Source organism: Camarhynchus parvulus, chromosome 4, assembly GCF_901933205.1.
Source record: "Camarhynchus parvulus chromosome 4, STF_HiC, whole genome shotgun sequence".
Lineage (NCBI taxonomy): Eukaryota > Metazoa > Chordata > Aves > Passeriformes > Thraupidae > Camarhynchus > Camarhynchus parvulus.
Genome location: NC_044574.1, coordinates 47,325,969 through 47,346,640, shown reverse-complemented (window position 1 = coordinate 47,346,640; position 20,672 = coordinate 47,325,969). Strand labels below are relative to the sequence as shown.

The window sequence follows — 20,672 nt, the reverse complement described above, 5'->3', positions numbered from 1 at the left end:
ACAGTAGTTATAAAATGCAAAACAAGGTTAACAGATATGCCTTCTTTAGGATAATACATTAGAAGGGGTTTAGGAACTCTGTATCAAAACTCATTTCAGATCATGTGGTGTTTTCTCCTCCCTTCCACAGGTCTATGAAATAAAGTGGTAAACATGTTTTCTTCAATATTCAGTTTAGTAAGAGTTTAGCTGGAAAATGATTATAGTTGCATAAATATAAAACCACATGATAAAGCAAAATATTTTAATTAGTAAGCCAATCATAAATAAATTCACCTAAAATTAACAGAAGCAGCAGCTATATTCCTTCTACATTGATACTTTTATCATGTTTTAATAGTCAACTTCATTGTCTAGCCTGGGACAGAACAATTCATCATCATCGAGCACTCAAAAATTCTGCACAATGAGCTAGGTCTTTTTTTAGTTACATTTTTTACATTTTCTTTACAAATGTAATACCTATGTACATTATATATTTTATTTCTACAATTGATTTACTTTACTGAAACTCTACAACTTTCACAGGGAATTTGCTGAAGTCTTTAGCAAGTATGAACCATTCCTTTTAAAAAGAAATTCATATAAACAACCAACATACATCACTGCCCTTTGACATCTCTGTTAAGGATTTGGATCTGGAAGGGCTACTATAACAAATGTAAGAAAAAAGGCTTTACCTAATTGTACATTTTGTTAAGAAATATCATCCCACATAGCTACATAAATTCACCAGCTTGCAATAAACAGAGCACCATACCGCTGCACAACTAGAAACGTGTACAAACCAATTTTAAAGTTTACTAGTGAAACAGCTTCATCACTCTTAGACTGAAGGAAATCTGCAAAATTCTTTTGGAAATGTATACTCCTTTAGCTGTAGAGCTTCCAAAACAGTGCTGGTCACTGTATATTGTGAAGAACAAGCATCCACTTCTGTAACTTCCCATATGGTTCTCTTGGCCCATGCTTCTGTTTGAAGTCAGACTTTTTCCTCTACCTCTTCCTTGGTCACTTACAAATCTGCTGTTGAATATTAAGTAGGAATTCATAATACGAGAAAGCTGCTTCTGTCCGATCCTCAATTAAATGCTGAAAAAAATCTGTTTTGGCAGGGTTCTCATCTCTGAAAGAATAAGGGAAGGTACTGAGCAAAATCAAACTTTTAGCAAAAAAATTCACTGCAAATTCAGAGGGATAAGTTCTAATAGATTGCTGACTGTGTGTCATTTGGACTATAAATTCAGTCCAAAGAGATTACAATTGCAAACAGTCCAAAGTCTAGGAAATCTTGAAGTTTGCAATACACTATCAAACAACAGCATCTTTTGAAGTATATAAAATGGTAGAAGAGCAGGTGAAATACAGCACTTAAGAGTATCTTGTAGAAACACAAAAAAGGAAATGTAAAAATTATTTTGTTTTTGAAGCTAACAAATATGCTGGTGGCAAGGAAAGAATGCAAAAACTATATTTCTGTTTACATGTAATCTCAATCCCCTCCCCAGACTTTCTTCCTTAGCAGCAGAATAGAAAAGGTAACATGTGAAAGACCTAGTATCCAAAATGATTGTCCCATAAAAATTTGCTGGGACACAGTCCTTTGTTTCGGTGTTGTGCAGCATCCAGCAGAGCTCTCCTACTTATTATGGTCTATCAGAAATTCCTGCAACTCCAGCAGCAGTCACAATGCCAACAGCTCAAGACCTTCAGTCCTATATTTCAGTATCATTTCTCTGAGCAAGTCATCATACTCTCTAAAAAGTGATCTCCTGCCCAGCTCAGTAAAACAAGTACTCTAGAAGTGAAATGTAATCTCAAGTATATACATTTTATAGAATTTAAAGCTCCTTAAGCAAGACATAGCTTGAAAATGCTTCAGAACTTGGCCATCTATCAGCTGCTGTCCTGTAGATCTCAGTAAAAAATACATACAATTCTTAAATCATCTACATATTACTAACTTTACTTGAAGTTTTTTTATATACATATAATGAAATTATAAAAGCTATACTAGAAACTAACCTTGTTAACACCATTGATCATAAGGACATCCACTGAGGTTTAATATATTCCTAATAAATATGTGCAATTAATTCCTACCCATAAAACTATGAGCAACTGAATTTGCACTAGTCTCAAAGAAAACCTTTGTCACTAGATAGTTTTATAAACAGCATCTTATCAGTTGGGAAGGTGATGTTATTCAGTTTCTTCCAAGACAGATACACTCACTTTTCATCAGTCTTAATTAGAAATTGTAAATACAAGTTGCTAGTAACAACTTAGTGCACAACAGAAATACTTACTTTATTACTTGAAGAACTGGACTTAAAGGTCTACTGTCTCTAAGCCAAGATATAAAAGATCGTGTCCTTTCTGAAGACGGTGCATCCACCTCAGGAAGCTGTGTCTGGTTGAAAGTAATTGAAAGAAACCATCACCTTTTATTATTGAAACTATTTAAAAAAACAGATCCTGAAAGTTGTAACATAACTCAAGCCACAATTTCAGTTAAGAAGTCACTAACCATGGATTTACATACACAGATGTTTTTCTTCAGCTTAAAGGACAATACTTCATAGTATCTGTGGTGCACTGCTATCTAGGGAGGAGTACATCTTTAACTTTTAAGGTTAACTTTAAAAGGAGTACATCTTTAACTTCTAAACATCTTTAACTTTTAAAAACACAGTTTATTGTGTTTTAAGTGCAAAAGATTTTAGACATCAAAGTCATCTTTTCAAAATGCTGCTTTTGCAGTCTTCTTGCCTGTATCTTCTTTTATCAATCAAGTTTCTACATGCTGCACTTTCCATCACTGAAGAAACAAGAAGTAAACTCTGAATTTTATGTAAATATCAATGGAAAGATGCTACTGGACTACTTGGCTAGGGAATAAGCTGAAAAAATAGATTTAAAAGGGTTGAGGAATTCACTGAGCTAATGTATCACCTCTTCAGCCAATACAACGCTTAAAGACAATTAACATGACCTAAAGGAATTTATTTCAGTTAAAGTAGTTCCACTCTTTGTAGAATGAGGGCATAACTTAAAAGCAAAGATAACTTTATGTAAGTTTTTGTCTCATTTTCATTATAATAGATGCTATGTAACCATTAAGAAAATTATCATCCTTCCTTTATCTAAGTTCCTCCTGGAAACTCTATTAACTAATACCATCAGCTAGTCATAGGGGACAGTTCTAAATTGCTAATACATGCGAAATACAAAACTCTGAATAAGCAGTCCAGTGTTATAGTAGTCTTATAACTTACCACTATTAACCTGTTGTTGTCACTTTCCTTCTTGATGCTATGAAACTGTAAGCAGAAAATAGCTACCTATGTGTTTCTATGCTATCATTTTTGGTACTATTTGGATATAACCATTTGATTCTGAACTTTCCCAGAGTCTTAAAAGGGTCCATCCTTGTTGATATTATGGAATCACGACTTACTGAAGAGGAGACTTCTCTTTAATTGCTGTTTCACACACTAGATAGGTACAGGTTATAACTTAAAAACCCCTCCACCAAAACACACATCCAAGGGTCTCTGATGTTCTAACAGCTGAAAGTTTCTCTTTGTAACATTGAGTCAAGGCTTGGAAGCTGAGTAAAACTGAACTCTTACCGTTACTTACAGGTCTGTTGTGTCATCCCACAGATTTGGTATCTTACACCAGGTTCAGAGAACACAAGGCTTCTGAAAACTATGTTATCAATGAACTAACTCTAATCTCAATTATTAACACATGTGAATAGGTAATTTTTGTATTCATCTTGTGAAATTACCTCCCATTCTTGTGAATGCACATGTACTTCCATTAAAATATTAAAAGCAGTTATGTTATAGAGCAACTGTTTGGCATTTCATGAACGATGAAATTTACATGTTTACATTCTTTCCTTGAAAACATCTGACAACTTCTATCTGACTCCTATGAAGCTGACAAGAGGTTAGAAGGTACCTAACTATGAAAAAACCCTACCTAACTCATAGTTACATAATTAAAAACTGAAAATGCAGAAATAAATAGATTAAATGCACATTTCAAGTGTAAGGAGTTTACAACTCAGCTCATTAAATTTCCTACCATTTTCTGTGGCACCGATGCATAATTCGGGTATCCAAGGACATCTTTTATGAAGTTGTTATCACAGTTTTTTCCAACCCAAAGGTAAAAAATCTGTAAGATGTCAGAATCAGTTTTAGAAAAGGCCCTACATACATTTTAGAAAAACAGGCAAGTCGTGATGCAATAGGAATAATACCAGAATAGTAACTTCCATGCAAATTATTCACTTGAGTGTTCAAGTTGCAATTCATACATACATGTCTATATTCGTAAGTAAGTGTGTAAATAATCAGTACATTGGTAACACTTAGAGTAAGGTCATTAAATATAAAAAAAATGTATAGCTAGAATTCAAATACTGAGAAAATAAGGTTGCGGGACACATTTATAATGGAACAGTTAATGCAGTAATTTCCCATGTTTCCTTCTTAAATGAAACACCTTAAATTATCTGAAGTCACACCATTCTGTTGGTAACTGCACAATGGCTTCCCAATCTAAACAAGTTGTAGCAAAGCACCAATTATCAAAGCTTATTGTAGTAATTATTTCAGAGGTCTGGAGACAAAAGCTGGTTTTACATTGACACTCAGCCCTGAAGTGATTCAAGGTTAAAAGAATCTTCTAGACTGCCACTGGAGTACCATAATGCTTTATTCAATTGACTGTGTTTTAGTGCAGTTTCTACACACTCTTTGTGTGTATCTGAGAACATTCATTCCTGCAGCAAGTGTTTTGCTAAATCTTCTAGTATGTGCAATTTAATAGCCATTTAAAGAAATTCTGGAAAATAAAAATACATTAATTCCATAAAAAACATCTTTGTGTGAACTCTTGATATATTTTGACCAGTATTGCATGAAAAAAAATCAACCTCTATAGCCTCAAAGATAAATATAGCCTCATATCAAAACACGAAAGCTTTTCACTGGAACACAGATTACCTGTCAGTTTACCTGGAATGCTGATTCACAACACTGTTATTGCTGAAAGCTGACTGATTTTAATAACACAGCAGGCACAGCTTTTTGGTTTTCTTATTCTCCTTAGAAATTTTTTTAAAAAGGAATGTGTAAAATTTTAACTTACTGAACCACAATCCATAAGAAAAGCTCCTTCTCTTGTCAACTTCTCAGCAGACAACTTCTGAAGGGGTGGCTGAGGAACGACTCTATCATTTACATGTATTGTACTCTGTAACAAAAACCCAATACTCAATTACACTAGAATTATACCCTTAAAGGTAAAACAAAACAGGAAAAACACTGACAATCTCTAGCAAAATTCTGAGGATTCTCATATAACAAAATACTATGTTAAGCCTAAAATGATTATGTACATCAAACAGTTCTAGAATGTTACTTATTCTAAGGGCTACTTCAATACCTAAAACATAATAACGCAAGTTAATTTAAGATACTTATGTAACATTTTTGATGCTACAGATGTCAAAATTTTAAAATAATTACTATTGGCGACTTAAGTTTTCTACAAACAACCTCTGTTTTTTTTCCATTGCATTCAATTTCATGAACCATGAAATTCTACTCCCTATAAGGAAGGGCTCCATATATTATTGCATTCAATTAACAGGAAGTCCCCTGATTTAAGATCCTGCATGAAGAGATCCTTGGGTTTGTCCACAGAGCCCTACAACTGATCTGATTAAAGAATATGGCTGTTTGCACTAACTATTAAAAATATTCTGCCTTTCTCCCCAGCAATAAAACAAACAAAAACAATAACAAAACAATCCCATATACACAACCCCCCAGTATTTTCATATTAAAGTTGTTATCTCCTCCAATACAAAAACAGGCCAGATATCTCAATAATCTCTGAAGCATTCTGCAAATAATATAGGGGAAAAATACTCTACTGACTAAGCACATGCCCATGTAGTATTCGATTATTTTAAAAAAAACACTATTTAAAAAATTTCCTATGATAATGCCATAGATTAACAGCTTTTGGGGATTTAGACATAGTTATGAAAATCAAGCTACTGAATTCCACCTGGGGAAGTTCCAGGCTTTACTCAATACTCTCAAGAATCAAGTCTTAAACCAGCAAAAACATTTTAAAGGCATTCTGTAATATTTTAAAAATATTAATTTAATTTTTTTTAATTTCACAGAATTTTTCAAAGAAACAAGACATTTAAGAGCAGCCTTTGTCACAAATACTTTAAACTGAAGTAGTACTAAATGGCAGATTAGCATTCTGTTTTGATTTAACATCTGGTTTGTCAATTAATTCCAGTAGTTAAAATAAGCCCTATTTTTGTATTATTGTACTCCAAATAACTGATCTGAAAGCTTTTGCTAATAAAACTGGATCTCCTAAAGACACTGCAGATTCTTTACAGCACATGCACACAGCATTACAATTTAAGTGCCACAAAAAGAACTTCACAAGGCCAGTTGAAGTTGGCATCTCAAAGACTGTTAGGAGTGGAATATAAAAAGAGTAACTCCACTGAAGAACACTGAGTTTCGACTCACCTATTTGAGTTTATGAAATACCTTAAAAGAAACTTTAAGACTACAAATTTATCAGAGGTGGTGCTGAACAGAATAATAAAATAGCACTGCAAGTGAAACTATTCAGTTTACCCTATAATCTTGTATCACTTAGAAACAAACTCCTACATGTGCTTTTCCAAAACTAGGGACTAAAAAACTCATAAAATCTTACTTATAAAACTCCTTATTTTTCCATTATAACTATCTTTCACCTTAAATAAAACCCCATCTCGCTTCTTACTATTAAAAAATGCATCCTTTTCCTAGGCTAAGTCTGTAGAAGAGGAAATAATAAAACCTGGTTCTGTACATGAAGTACTTTCTCAGTCTGATTACAACCATCTAAAAGGAAATTTCTGTTTTATCCACTTCAGTCTGAAAAACCACTGGAAGGCTGTTATTGCAGGCAACTATATCTGATTTCTGTATATAAAACCTTGAATCATGCATCAGATCTACTACACAGTTCTAAATAATAAAAACACACTGAAAATGTCTCCCATACATACAATATCGTTACTTTCTTTGTGTGATAAAAAATTATGGCATTACTGTGGTCATTGAAACAAGATGAAGTAAAACCACAGTTCTGCTCATACAGAGCAGAACTTGCAGTACTTGCAACTCAAAACTTGAAAATAATGTTTCTCTTGATTTTTTATAACTTAGGGGAAATGCTCCATCTGTATTACAATAACAACATAAAATTACTGCAGCACAGCACCAAATTTAATGGGCCATTAAAATTAGGAAATGCTATAACCAGGCTTCATACATTACCTCATCAGTCAGCTTGTCTATTCTGTACAAGTTGGGATGTATCATCTTCATCAAGTGAACAAGAGGCTGGCTCTTCATCTGGCACATTGCATAGACACGATCATCCAAGCGGGTACTTGTGCCTGTTCTGAAGGCTTTCTGCAAGAGAACATTACGATTCAAACAAATCCTGTACTTTATATCACATGTAAGAGTGCAGTTCAGACTTTTCAAAGTGTCAAGCAAAGGTGGCAGAGCTTTTGTAAAGAAATGTATCTTATAGGTAGAATCTTAATCATAGAGTTTGAACAAGATTTTTAAAACATAATCTAGCCCCTCCTTATTGATGAAGGAGAATAAATTTCTCCCTCACTTTGTCTAAAATTTGCATGCAACTGGACCAGCATTTCTCATTTTTATTCTTGACAATTGACACTGGTCTGTGAAACTCACAAGTGCAAGCTAGCACAGGAAAGATATGAGGTAAGCAGAGTTCAGGCAAGGTACATAGGTGCAAAAGATTAACTCTGACGTTACAGTAGTAAGAATTCAATGTTAAGGAAAAGTTTTGGAATGGAAACATACTTTCATGTTTTATAGGAGAAACTAGACTCCTATGGGATAAAATTTATTTTTTAACTATCTCCTACTGAATTTTTCAGATCTCCTTTAGAAGCAACTGGTACACAACTACTGTGAGAAGCAACACAATGAATTAAACATCATATTCTAACTCAATGGAGAACATTCTTATAATCAAAGTTCATATTCACTTCTATACAAAGCTATGGACATCACTCCTTCTTGGTTGCCACAAGCATTTTGATTTTGGCTTCTCTATATCCCATATTTTGTTATTGCTAATAAAGATAATAAAAAATCCAAACCTAAACAACTTATCCCAGTCACTCTTATTTCTGTCTTTTACACAGATCTCAATAATAAATAGTCTGCGTTTTCCCCCACCATTAACTGCATTTGTCATGCAAGTATAAAAAAATCATAATCAGTATATTAGAGACTGAAGTAATGACTAAGCCAAAGAAAATAAATTATTATGCTTAGATCTCTTACAAGACTTATATAAAGGTTTATTCATAATAACAGAACCAAGAACTGTCAGACATGAAAAACTTTAAGCAGTGAGATTTATTCATAACAAAACCCTGCAGGAAGCTGTCTCTTTTTAAGTATGATGTTCAGTAATCCAAACAAAGATATAATTAAAAAATAATAATACAAAAGTAGTGACTATTTCTATGTGAACTTTCAACTACATCACATGAGTTTCTATAATAAGTTTTACTGTGTTTCCATGGAAACTCATTTTTCTTCTTGGAAATTTAAAGGACAAAAAATATATATTGGAAAATTCTTGTTTCTGACTTAATAAAATAAAAATGAAGAAGTACTAATAAGTCGTTTCCAACAACCTTTATGGGCTACACTAATGAGCTGCCAAAATCTGAGAAATGCTGATTGTAAACTATTTATTTATTTTAACTGTAAAGCAATATAAGACAGAACATAAGAAATTCAAAATCAAGTAAACTAATAAAAGGTTCAGACATTAACAATTTAAAATAAGCTACTATGGTAATCTTCTACAATAAAGTTCAGTCGGCATAAAGATGGTAATCCAATTTCCATAATTTTAGAGAAGTGCAGACATTGCTTGACCTAGAACTGAAGAATTCCTCAAATGGAACAATGAACTAAACATCAAACACTAATCCACTAGATCATACATACCTGCTTGAGAAGAGCTAAAATATAGAGTGGGAAAAGCTTGAGGGAATTTGGTGCTATCAGCATGGACTGCTGCAGATTTGAGGCAGTTGACATGTACGCTGCCAAGGAGTCCACCACGGCATTGACTAAGGCATCTCTTGCATCTGCAAGGCTGGATGAAACGGAGCGATCCACAGCTGGGGGGTAGAAGGAGGGAAGAAGTTACCAGACATGGCCTCACTCATTCCCTTGAACCTTGAAAATTTGAGCCGTGCTTCTGGGTTACGTTTTAAGACTAAAAAATTCCCCAAACTACATCTGTGGTCCTAATTTTTTTTAGGAGTAAATTAGATGACTGTCCATACAGAAACTCACTTTCATAATGCTCAAAGATATTGTATAGCTAATTTTGGCTCCTTGGTTTGTACTCTTGAAGAATTAAAAGAAAATTTTAAAGCAATCATACATAGTTAAGTCTAAATATAAATTTAAACCTTATACAAACAACTTAGCTATTGTTGAAATGCTGTTGCCCAACCTCCAAGGTAAGATCTGCAGCAATTAATTTTGATATTTTTTCCCCCTCACATAAGAAATTTCTTCCATTACTTCAGTGACATAATAGTGATTACTATAAATGCTGCTTCATTTTTCTCTGCTGAGCAAGGGCTACAAATCCTTTGGTGGGAGGAAGCCACCTGCTGGACTGAATGTGCATTTAAGAGGAGATCACAGAATGGTTTGGCTTGGAAGGGACCTTAAAGATCATCTAAGTCCAATCCCAGAAGACACAGAATTACAATTTACTTCTCCTAACTGATTTCAATATTAATATACAATATAGAACATGTTGAAATGCTGCACAGAGTCATACACATTTAACAGGAGAGATCAGTCTATGAAAGAGCTACTTATGACCCACAATTAAGGGATAAGTAAGAATCCTCAGCCCTGCAACAACAGAAGGATAGAAAACCAACATCTCAGATACACTACTGTCAGAAATTCTCCTTTAGTCTCCAGCAACTCACTAAACTGAATCCGTTTCTTAAGTAGTCCTAGAACGCCAAAGTTTGAGTGAACAACGATAATGATGATTCAAAAATGAGAGTTTTGATCCAAGTGTGTTATGATTCTTTGTCCTTTACTAACCTCCAGAGAACAAAGTAAGAAGGCTCTTTTTAAAAGACTAAAGTCAACTAATATTCAGAACAAGGAGTATTTCAGTTCACAATTTCAGTATGAATTTGGTTTTGTCATCTTTTGCACACACAGGTTTCAGCATGTTGCACTCCAACCTTTTTTAATAATAGCCAGGCTTCATTCATTACTTCATTTAAATGGCTAGCAAATTAGGAACATGCCAAAAAACATGTGAATCTTCCTGGTACTCACCCATGTTTGCTAAGAGGCACACAACTGCTTGTACATCTGCTCCTGCATACACATCAGACAGGGAACTCACTACAGGCAAGCAAAGTGTGTGCACTCGAATTCGACGCTCACCTAAGAGAAATCAGTGGAAATAATTTTGCATTCTCTCCTGGTAGAAGTAAACAAATTCAGTCATTAGAGCATCTCCTCCCATTTAAGATGCACCCATTCTAGAAAACATACCAGTCAAGAAATTGCTGCAATACAATACTGTCCCCATCTCAACCTGTTAAAATTCTACTCTAAAGCAGCACAAATTGATAACACAACCTAGCAGCATAGACAGTAAGTGTCTTTGATCCTACAAATGAAGTACACTGACATTCATCCCAAAATTTTGTGGCATCTTCTACCACAGAAATTAGCTGCTATCCTTTATGCTCACCCAATGTAGTAATTGCAGCTTGATCCAATCCATCACAAGTCTGTGTGTTTGGACAAAGTGCCTGCCAAACATGTTACTGCTTGTAACAATGGCCAGACTTTTAAGTAAAAAAGTCATGCTGAATCAGCACTATGTCAAATGGAGATGAAATTTTCACATTAAAACAGTGTTTATAAGGATTTCCATTATGTGATTAACTGCCAAGTAGGCTTACTAGATCTGACAAGATTCTTTTAGGGTATAGAGCACAACAAAAGGCTGTGGAACTAACTCTACAAACATTACACCATAAAAAGAAACAAAAACCCCAGTGGCCAATTAATTTGAATTTATTTACCTTTACTGGAAGTATACAAAAGAGCTGTTTGAAAACAAACCAAAGATGTGTCAGTCAGACTCTCCTCTATGGACATTTGTACTGCAAATCCAGCATCAGGATTGACATTGGCAAGGGACAGTAAATCAGTAGATCGTACAAAAAAATTCCCATGGAAAGTGTGTATTGAAAGACCTAGAATCAGATTAAATATTCAGAGCGAGGTTAAAACAGCATGGAAAACTCTCACCAGTAACTAAAACCCCAGCCCTCAAGCTAAAGTTGAAGAAAACGGTAAAAATTCTATCATGTAGAACCAATTACATGAATCATTAGACATTTCAGCATGATCCTGCAGAGTTCATGTTCAATTCTGAACACACCAAAGTGAATGATGCCCTTACACTACACATATCAACTTACAGAGAGATGGTACTATCAATTAAAAAACCCAAAAAAGTCAAACACCAAAAGCTAACTTAACTTAAAGAAGGTAACTGTTTTACTCTTCAAAGAAACAAAAATAACATTCAATTTAATGTTGCTTAGACTAAGCACATTCAAAATGACTGCTAACACATTTACACCAACGGTTCCATAGGAATTAGTATTTAACACACACCTTTTGTACATCTTATGCGCATAACTGCTTCAAATCCAATCTTTCTTGTAAGGTATCTTTTCAGGTCTTTTTGCAACTTTTCAGCCTGAGCAGGATTATGGCTACAATGGAAAGATGGATAGTAATAGATGCATCCAGCAGAATATTTGGACATGCAAGCTGTGAAGGAAGGAAAGATACAGTTAAGACACAAAACTGTAACATGAAATCAGGACATAAAAATTGTATCCAGACTTCCACAAGTAACATCTACCTTCATCTTCTCAATATCACCCACATCAGAAAGACAATGAGAACTGTCCCAGACCCAGGCAAGTGAAGATAGAAATGAATCACCCCAACACATAATGACCTAATTATACACCAAGATAAATAGGCCTCCTACATTTGGCAGCTAAGATTGAAGTGCTTGCAGAAATATCTAATGGTGCAGAGGTAAAATTAAGTGTTTGTACAGAGACAAATCTTGGATAATTTATCAAAGGATGAAAACTCTGTTCTACCCCTATAATTAAACTTCATTTATTCCTTGCCACGCTTCTGTTTTCTGTTCTTGAGCAGAAGAATACTTCTCTTTAAAACTTTGAAACCTTAGAATAAATTGTCTGATACCACCAATGTAATATTTTTGTTCTTTACTTCCATCAACTGCAAGGTCAATTCCTTTGCAACATGAGCTGCAATTATAGAAGTGCTAAAACATTTACATGACTTTAGAATTTTTGAGGTAGCCTGTGCTTCTTAAGAGAGACAATAGCGCAGAAAGAGGGAATCATGTACTCCTTACCAAGAGAAGCTAGATCAGAATATTGTGAACTTAAGAGAAATAAATCCACAGCAGTCTGCTGGCCGGAGCAGTCCAGTGCCAACTTCTTATAAAAGTCTGTTGCTGGACCAAGATGCTGGACCACCTTTAGTAAATAAATCATACAGGGAGGAGTTATGACAACAATCATGCTTTTTAGACTTCATGAACCAAAAGACATACTATTCAGCAGCATCTGAGTAACTGAGTCACAAATATTTGCAGCTTCTTCTGCTTGCCAAGAAAAACTATGGGCCAAAGACAGCTCATGCAGTTCAAAAGAAGTAATAGCACACATCCATGTATAAAGCAGCGATCTTAAATGCATAAACATAATTAAAATTTAGCTAATTGCTATAAATCAAGATGAAGCAACTGATCTGCAGAACTATGCAAGTCAGAAAGACATGGCCAGTCCTTAGTCTTTAGAAATGAATAGTAAGGGAAGTTTTTTACCTTTGTGCTTGACCTTTGATTGGGATCCTCTCTGGAATGCAAAAGCCCCGCTCCCAAAGACGGCAACTGAGTTTGAAACACAGAGATCCGACCACCCGTTGGAGACATCAGCTTAAATGCAGCCTGAAGAGCAGGGCCCAGTGCACTGTGTGTTTCTCTTGTATTGGTGAACATGTTTGGTAATGCATTCAATAGATCTTTTATCAGCTGCAGAACAGATTGAAAGGTATTTTATGAGATTCTGCAAGCTTGAGATTTTCTGTTGTTTCCAAAAAGCTGTACTGGCACAACTGAAGTAGCAGAATCGGTACCAAATATTTCAGTTCTATTTTAACACACTAAGGAAAACAAAGTTGTAATTTTAAAAGCTATGATGTATCAATGAAACATTTCCATAATGAAAAATTAGCATTGGAACTACATATTATGAAGATTAAGTTTGAATTCAAAGTTTAACAGGAACATCTGTTTTGAATATTTAACACCTTAAATTTAATGATTTATTTTGAGCAATCATACCTCTTTGCTTTCATGAAGATTTACAAGTAAACTATCTGGTGTAGGTAAGAAAATATCTGTGGAGAGAATAGAAAAACAATTATTAAAGAAAAAATAACACTAAAATAGAACAGAACATTTCCTTGCCCACTGCTACAAACACCACGAAACAGTCTACTTTTCTAATGTGTGTGTTACAGCTAAATATTCCTTGCAGGTAAGTAAATTATATGCAGATAAAAGTGTGTTAGTAATACAGTCCATACAAAGCTTGTCTGATTCAAAGCAAAATTAACTATTGAATTTCATATTTTAAACATCACCTACTCTGTAGCTGGTGCAAGACTATTTTTCAAAAAAATAGCCTCATTCAATAAAATTGACCTAATACCAAATAGTTGAGAGATTCTAACCTTTGTTCTGGGGAAAAGAAAAAAATAATAGGTTCTCAAAAATTCAGCTTCCATTTTCTTTTTACTTACCATCAATATCTGAGACAATCAGCATCTGAGGCTGTGATAAACCTTCTTGCAAGTTGTAAAACTGAACAGTGCTGTCAAACGTTATGAACCCTATTCTTGTTCTTGAATCTCCAGGCAGCCTGAAGCATTAAAAAATAAACTATTAAGCCCTAAATCTCTCTCTCAAGACATACAGATACTCAGGGCTCCTGCTGATGTTAGAAGAAACTCAGTTCATGTGTAAAGAAGTGAAGGGAGAACATAAGAAGGGAGATCTGAAACATGAATACAATCAATACTTCCTCAATATTTTCTGAAAAGTTGGGGTAATGATACAGTTTACAAGATGAAGTGTTACAAATAAGCACTCACTAATATACTGATGCTTTGTTCCACAAGAGAGCTTACTAAGTTCATTTAAACATTAGACTGACATATGAAAGAAGTGCATTCTGCCCTTTCCTGATTCAGAACTCCCATTTACTAATGTAGTTAGAGAGTACTTACAGCTCTAAACCAAAATCCAATGTCTGTACAATGCAACATATTTATTTCTTATGTGGATCATATTTCAGTGTATGGCATAATACAAAATTAAAGACTACAGGGGGTTTCTCAAGTAAAATATAAAAAACATCATGAAGTGCTGAAAACCATGACAGTGACCAAGAGCAATAGAGGCAAATATTGTTGTTACCATCTGGGTATATAAATGAGGTGGATGCACTGATTCTCCTGTGGACTTAGCATGGGATTTTATGAACTTTCCTAAAATAATTAAGCATGTTTCTGAGATTCTGTTAATAAAATAGCCATAAAAAACTGAACAAATAAAGACTGAACCAAAAAATGGAAGCAAAGATTTTTAGTGTATATGTTGGCTTCTTCATGAGAAAACCAAGTTCACCAAGAAAAAGGTAGAAAGGAATTTTCAAGGCAAGGCCTCCACAGGATTAGTTGTCAAAAGGCATGAGCACAGTGAAGCTCATTAACCCTCAATGGTTAATGCACCATTAACCATTATGGTTAACTCAAAATGAACCAGGAACAATCCCATATATGCTGTCCCAGTGCAAAAATAAAAACACAGAAACTGGCACACGTTAACTGTGATCTAAAAAAACCAAACTGACAACACAGTTCACCCAGGCAGTCTTACTCTCGTGGCTACAATGTTCCAGGTTGCAGCACCTCAGACCTCTCAGCACAAAAACCAGATCGTTTAACTGTTGTAATTTATTATTTCTGTTGGTCTTGGAAAGGGGAAAGAATGAAATTTAAAAATCTTTGTACAATCAACATGTTGTTAGAAATTACAGCTAAATATTCCTTGCTGATAAGTAATTAAATTATATGCAGATATACATGCAGGGAAGGAATTCCAGGCAATGGTACTTCTTGCCCTTTAGGGACAGAATATTTAGACACTTTAAAATTTCCTTCAAAATTTTCAGTAACAATTTTTCATAACACCATGTTAGCTGATTTGATAAGGTTATTTATACTCTTACTTGTCTAGGTTTTCCAGCAATGACTGGCAGAGTATTGTCAAATATCCAGCCTCCACTGCATTATGAGACACATCTAAAACAAATAAATATACCGCAGGCTGAGGAGGACGAAGCTACAAAGTAAAAAAAAAAAAAAAACACTCAAAAATCATATTCAAAGAAATATTAAAAATGATTAGTCACTAGAAAGGGAAGTAGGAAAAGGGAATACTTAGAAAAATGCAAGGTATACATTATGCAATAAAAGTAATTTACTAAGCAATATGCAGATAGACTTAACCACAATTCCCAGTGGTTAATAACTGTCATTTGTTATAAACATAAATGTTATACTTCAGGGGGAAAAAAGGACATTTTAGTCCCTCCTTCCAACAGTCAATTCAAACATGATGAAAGATACCAACTTCTATCTTTTAAATTCCATTGTTGTTTCAGTACATGGGCAATGTGATCCATGAAACAGGGTTAGAGTATTCTACCTACACCATTCCCCCAATTATGTACCAAGCTGTTTATTGACTGTAAAATGTCTGCCACAATGTTTCAATTCAAAGACAAGAGAACAATTCATTTTTGCTGCTGCTAAAAATGTCATTATGAAGTAGGCCTTTTCCCAGGCAGACAAGACCACCATCCCAGCACTTGTAAGATGACTCCTAGTAAGAACCATTTCTTCACAATTACTAACTAGAAACTTGATGCTGAATTAATTTGCTTATTATGCTATTACTGGTCTTTCAAAACATCCTCAAAATGACGGAGAAAGGCAGAAATCACACTGCATCGGATTTAAATCTGACTGTGCCACATTAAACTACACTGAATGACAACACACATTCAATTACTTTTAACTCAAAAGTTTCTGACTGTTTACATCACCCAAAACTCAAAATATGAATTTAACTATTCCTTGGTATTAAGAGAAGCCTCCAGTGGTGTGTATTAATTGTAAATTAATACACACCACTGGATCAATATGAAACATTAATTTCAAGGACTATTATATTAATATGCAATTGCTGTTGAAGTTACTATGAAAACTTTTTCTTACCATATAGTCTGAAGAAGCAATGAATTCCACTGTAGAATTTTGCACCTCTGGCCGTTTGTGAGGCTCTCCATAAGACCGTGTCAGAGGATTATACATAAATTCTTCAGGAACTATTAAAAAAAATTCCCCCCCAAATACAGATTATACTTTTATCAGAAAATAAAAACCATTGCAGCTAAATGCAAAGTAATGTGGGCACACTTCAATTATTGCAATAGCAAAAAATTTACATTAAGGACACATAAAAAAGGAACATTTCAAATATCTCAAGCATATCTTTAACATCAAAGTTCAGTAATTGGAAAGAAAATTTATATATTTTAAACAACAACAGATTCCCAACTATAAAACAGCAATGCAAGCAGAGCATTTCACAATGAAGCAGCAATCTGTACTGTTTCTCATAACCTCTGGCCTGGATTGTAGCTGTCATCATGTTTCCATCTGCATATTGCAACAGCAGTCAGTGGGATTAGCTGACTTCATTAGACGAGGAATCAGCATATTATGAACACATTTTCTTCATGTCCACAAAGATTGCAAAACAATCTTTTGCTTCAAGAAAAAGCACAACACATCTGCCTTAAGATGCTTTTCAAAATCTCTGGATCATAAGGACATTGTCACTGTAGTTTATGTTTTAAACTAAGATATCCCATGGACTGATAAAGTGGAAATACTTGAAAGAGATTCTATAAATGCAAGCATCTCCTGCTCCAGTCACTTACCATCATTAACTCTATAGCACAGGTTGCATTTCCACCGCCTCTGATCGATGAAAGAAACAAAAGGGTTGATGTAAGTCCTGCAGGATCTGCATCTCACTATTGTGCTTGATGTTATTACTGGCAATTGCTGAAAAAGGAAACAATGAAAAGCTGTCACAAAGGTATGCAGTATACTTTACGGAAATCATCTCTGTGCACTACACTTCATAAAAGCTTTGTGAGACTTCATTTTCTATCATCTTTCCTTTTAGCTGTTTAGTTCAATTTCATAGAGTAATTATGATGTCTATTAAAAACAATCTCCTCCTACAACAAAAAAAAATTAACACTTAATTATTGTCTTAATATAGCCTCAAAATGAAAGATGTAGTAAGATGTCCAATGAAACTACTTTAAATTACAGCTACTATGGCAAAAGGAATTATGAAAGGACAACTTTAGAGTGGCTTTACAAAAAATATGATGGACACCAAATTGTACACAAAGAACACACAACTAACAAAAAGAAGTTGTACCAGACAGTTATTCATATTTGTACAGAAATGCTAATAAATTACATTGAGAGGAGTTGCTTAACATGAATGAATGAATGAAGCTTATGAATATAGCTTCAATCTTATATTGTATTTATGTTCTATTGAAAGCAAGTATCAGGCCAGTCACATATTCAAACCAAGCATTCTTCTCAGGACAGCTCTGTGAACACCTTTTCAAGATGTATCTGACAGTTGTGAGCCCAACACCCAGGGTGGCAATTCTTCAGAGACCCACAGGCAAGCAAAGACTTTCAACAACAAAAAAATAAACTTGAAGGGCTTCTCCCTTATGCATTCCAATGAAGTAGCAATTTCAAGGCTTTTTTTTGTTCTCCTCCTCTCTAAGTTACAGACAATTTTTTTGTACTTCTGTTAAAATACTTCTTAAAGTACTGTAAAGTACAAAGGCATATATAAAACAAACACACACAGAGAAAAAGTAGAATACTTTACCGTCAGGTCCCTGAAGGGATGCAGCAACAAACCCAAAGGAAGCTTAGCTTTGTTTAACAAAGCCTGTGTCTGTGGAATATTTGTCAATGTACATCGAAATGAGCTGAAAGGAAAGAGGAACATAATGTTAAAAATGAAATTTTAGGAGATGTTGAAAACATTGTGTTAGCACCTGATTTTAAAGAACTTAGAAATTTAAGAAATCCCATGTTTAACAAAGATGATTTAATTTTAAAAATGCAGAAATATTTTTAAAAAGGCTTCATAAGGAAACAAACAAAAAATACACCCCTGCTCCACAGTTTAGTAGTTCACCAATGCAAGTATACTAAAACCAACTAAGAGACAGAATTGTTTTAGGTATAACAGTCAATCAAACTATGTATTTTTCTATTCATTATAAAGATTTTTCCAGTGAACCAAGAGAGTATTTACCTAGTACTCAGAATGTCATATTTATATAAGAAAACAGCAGAAAAGGATCCCAAATACTGGGAGAGTCAAAAGCTTCTGTTCTGTGTAACATGAAGGGACACTAAAAAACCCCAATGCACAAATAGTGCTATGAAAAGTATTCCACATGTAAGAATCATTTCCAGGCCTTCAGTTTTCTGATTTCTGTTTTCTGGTGGGACCACAAATACAGGAATAACGATACTGAGTCACTTTGAGGCAACGAAGAATAGTTATTTTGGAATTACAAATAAAATCTTTGGGGAAAACCACTTTCCACTGTACTTAGCTGCACTTGACTTGGGATAGTTGATAATACTACTTAATGTTAATTAGAGGTAAAAAGGATACCTGACTGCAGAATTATCATAGTAAAATATACTCATAAACTATTAAATGTATTCAGGCATAATCATAATACTCTTGTAGGAAAAAATCCTATGCAATATTGCAAAGTATTCTATGAAACATTGTGTAATATTGTTTACTAAAGAACCTTTTTTTCAATGGATAAAAAGGTGAAGATATAGAAAAATTATTAAAATACTAAGAAACTAGCTACACTCACTGCATGTAATATATTCTGATGGTAGGACAGTTACAATATATGTGTAATGATTCAGACAATAAACTTCAGTTAAAAGCGGCTTTGTTAGTTTATCACTAAGATTCAAAGTTAGGAGTCAGCTGAGACACTTTTTAGAATTTTAAATAATTATTGCCCACTAAAAAATATAAGACACTGTCCTAGACACAGTAAACTTACTCTGGACTGCAGTTTAATTTCCTAAGATCAGAATTCAGGTTAGGCACAGGGGCTGGAACTGAAGACACCGGTAAAATATTTCTATCATGTGTAAGGTTTACTGGTCTCAAGCTTTCTGGCTGCTGAGAATGCTGTAGACTTAATCCTCCTAAGGAAGAGGACAGCTGGTTCACACCTGGATATTGCTGTAAAGTTAAGAGCATGACAAACAGGTAAACACACAATCATGTTTAAATAACAATCTTCAATCTTCTTGAAGTGCCCTCCGTCCAGACACGTATTTTAAAAAGATACAGCAGCAATTAGTAACAAACCCAAACAAACTAAAGGAGTGTTGTACTGTAGAAATTTAAAAATGCTATAACAAATGTGATGCAACAAATGTGACCTTCCAAATGTGTATCATAGGACAAAATTCAAATTCATTATGCAAATCAATACTGGAAGTCACACATAATCCTTCCATCTCTTCAGGCATAAGAAAACAAGTTACTGACACAATTTCTCTCCCACTCTGCTCTGCAATTTAACTTTTGTTACAATCAACTTTTCCAAGTTACAGACACTGACTTTATTTATTTTTAAAATTAAAACAAAACACCATAGAAGAGAAGAAAAGGTTAGGTTGGAAGGCACCTTTAAAGTCTAGTAGTCTAACCCCTTGCTCAAGCAAGTTTAACTTAAAAGTTAGTTTAGGTTGCTCATATAGATTCATCCAGCTAAGCTTTCAAAATATCTAAGGACTGACAATTTCTCAGTACAATCTGTTCTAGTGCTTCCCACCCTGAAGTATTTTCTCCTCATATGTCCAACTTGAATTCACTTGAAGCAACTGCTGTTCTTTTACAGTGTGCTACTGAAACAGCCTAACTTCATCTCACATTACAGTAAAAATAAAGCCAACCCTTTCAATTAAAAAAAATTAAATGAAACATTTTTTCCAAGTCACATTTTACATTATGCCTGTGACAGTGAGAGCCTTACTGGATATTATATGCAGTAAGGAATTTTGATCACCTACCACAGCAGTTTCACTGTCTTTGCCAGCTGGCCCTTACTTCAGAGAGTAGGACTTGTGTATCAGTATGTTTCTTTTTCTAGA

At 34.3% G+C, this 20,672-nt stretch overlaps 1 protein-coding gene across 2 annotated transcripts in view; it reads right to left on the bottom strand.

Annotated features, from left to right (window-relative positions):
- Positions 1–231: 231 nt before the first annotated feature.
- The window catches only part of SEC24B (SEC24 homolog B, COPII coat complex component), a 44,838-nt gene continuing 24,397 nt past the window's right edge, over positions 232–20,672 (bottom strand). The window contains exons 6-23 of one of the 2 annotated variants that reach the window (XM_030947058.1): positions 19,571–19,755; positions 18,352–18,454; positions 17,363–17,489; positions 16,635–16,744; positions 15,584–15,696; positions 14,094–14,212; positions 13,633–13,688; positions 13,114–13,320; positions 12,640–12,763; positions 11,853–12,011; positions 11,252–11,425; positions 10,491–10,601; positions 9,117–9,292; positions 7,386–7,523; positions 5,170–5,274; positions 4,099–4,191; positions 2,310–2,413; positions 232–1,126 (exon numbers count right to left, since the gene is read on the bottom strand). In XM_030947058.1, the coding sequence (XP_030802918.1) occupies positions 1,012–1,126; positions 2,310–2,413; positions 4,099–4,191; positions 5,170–5,274; positions 7,386–7,523; positions 9,117–9,292; positions 10,491–10,601; positions 11,252–11,425; positions 11,853–12,011; positions 12,640–12,763; positions 13,114–13,320; positions 13,633–13,688; positions 14,094–14,212; positions 15,584–15,696; positions 16,635–16,744; positions 17,363–17,489; positions 18,352–18,454; positions 19,571–19,755 (2,319 nt within the window). In that variant the 3' untranslated portion in view covers positions 232–1,011. The remainder of the gene's footprint in view (positions 1,127–2,309; positions 2,414–4,098; positions 4,192–5,169; positions 5,275–7,385; positions 7,524–9,116; positions 9,293–10,490; positions 10,602–11,251; positions 11,426–11,852; positions 12,012–12,639; positions 12,764–13,113; positions 13,321–13,632; positions 13,689–14,093; positions 14,213–15,583; positions 15,697–16,634; positions 16,745–17,362; positions 17,490–18,351; positions 18,455–19,570; positions 19,756–20,672) is intronic. The other variant, XM_030947057.1, reaches the window with a different exon arrangement.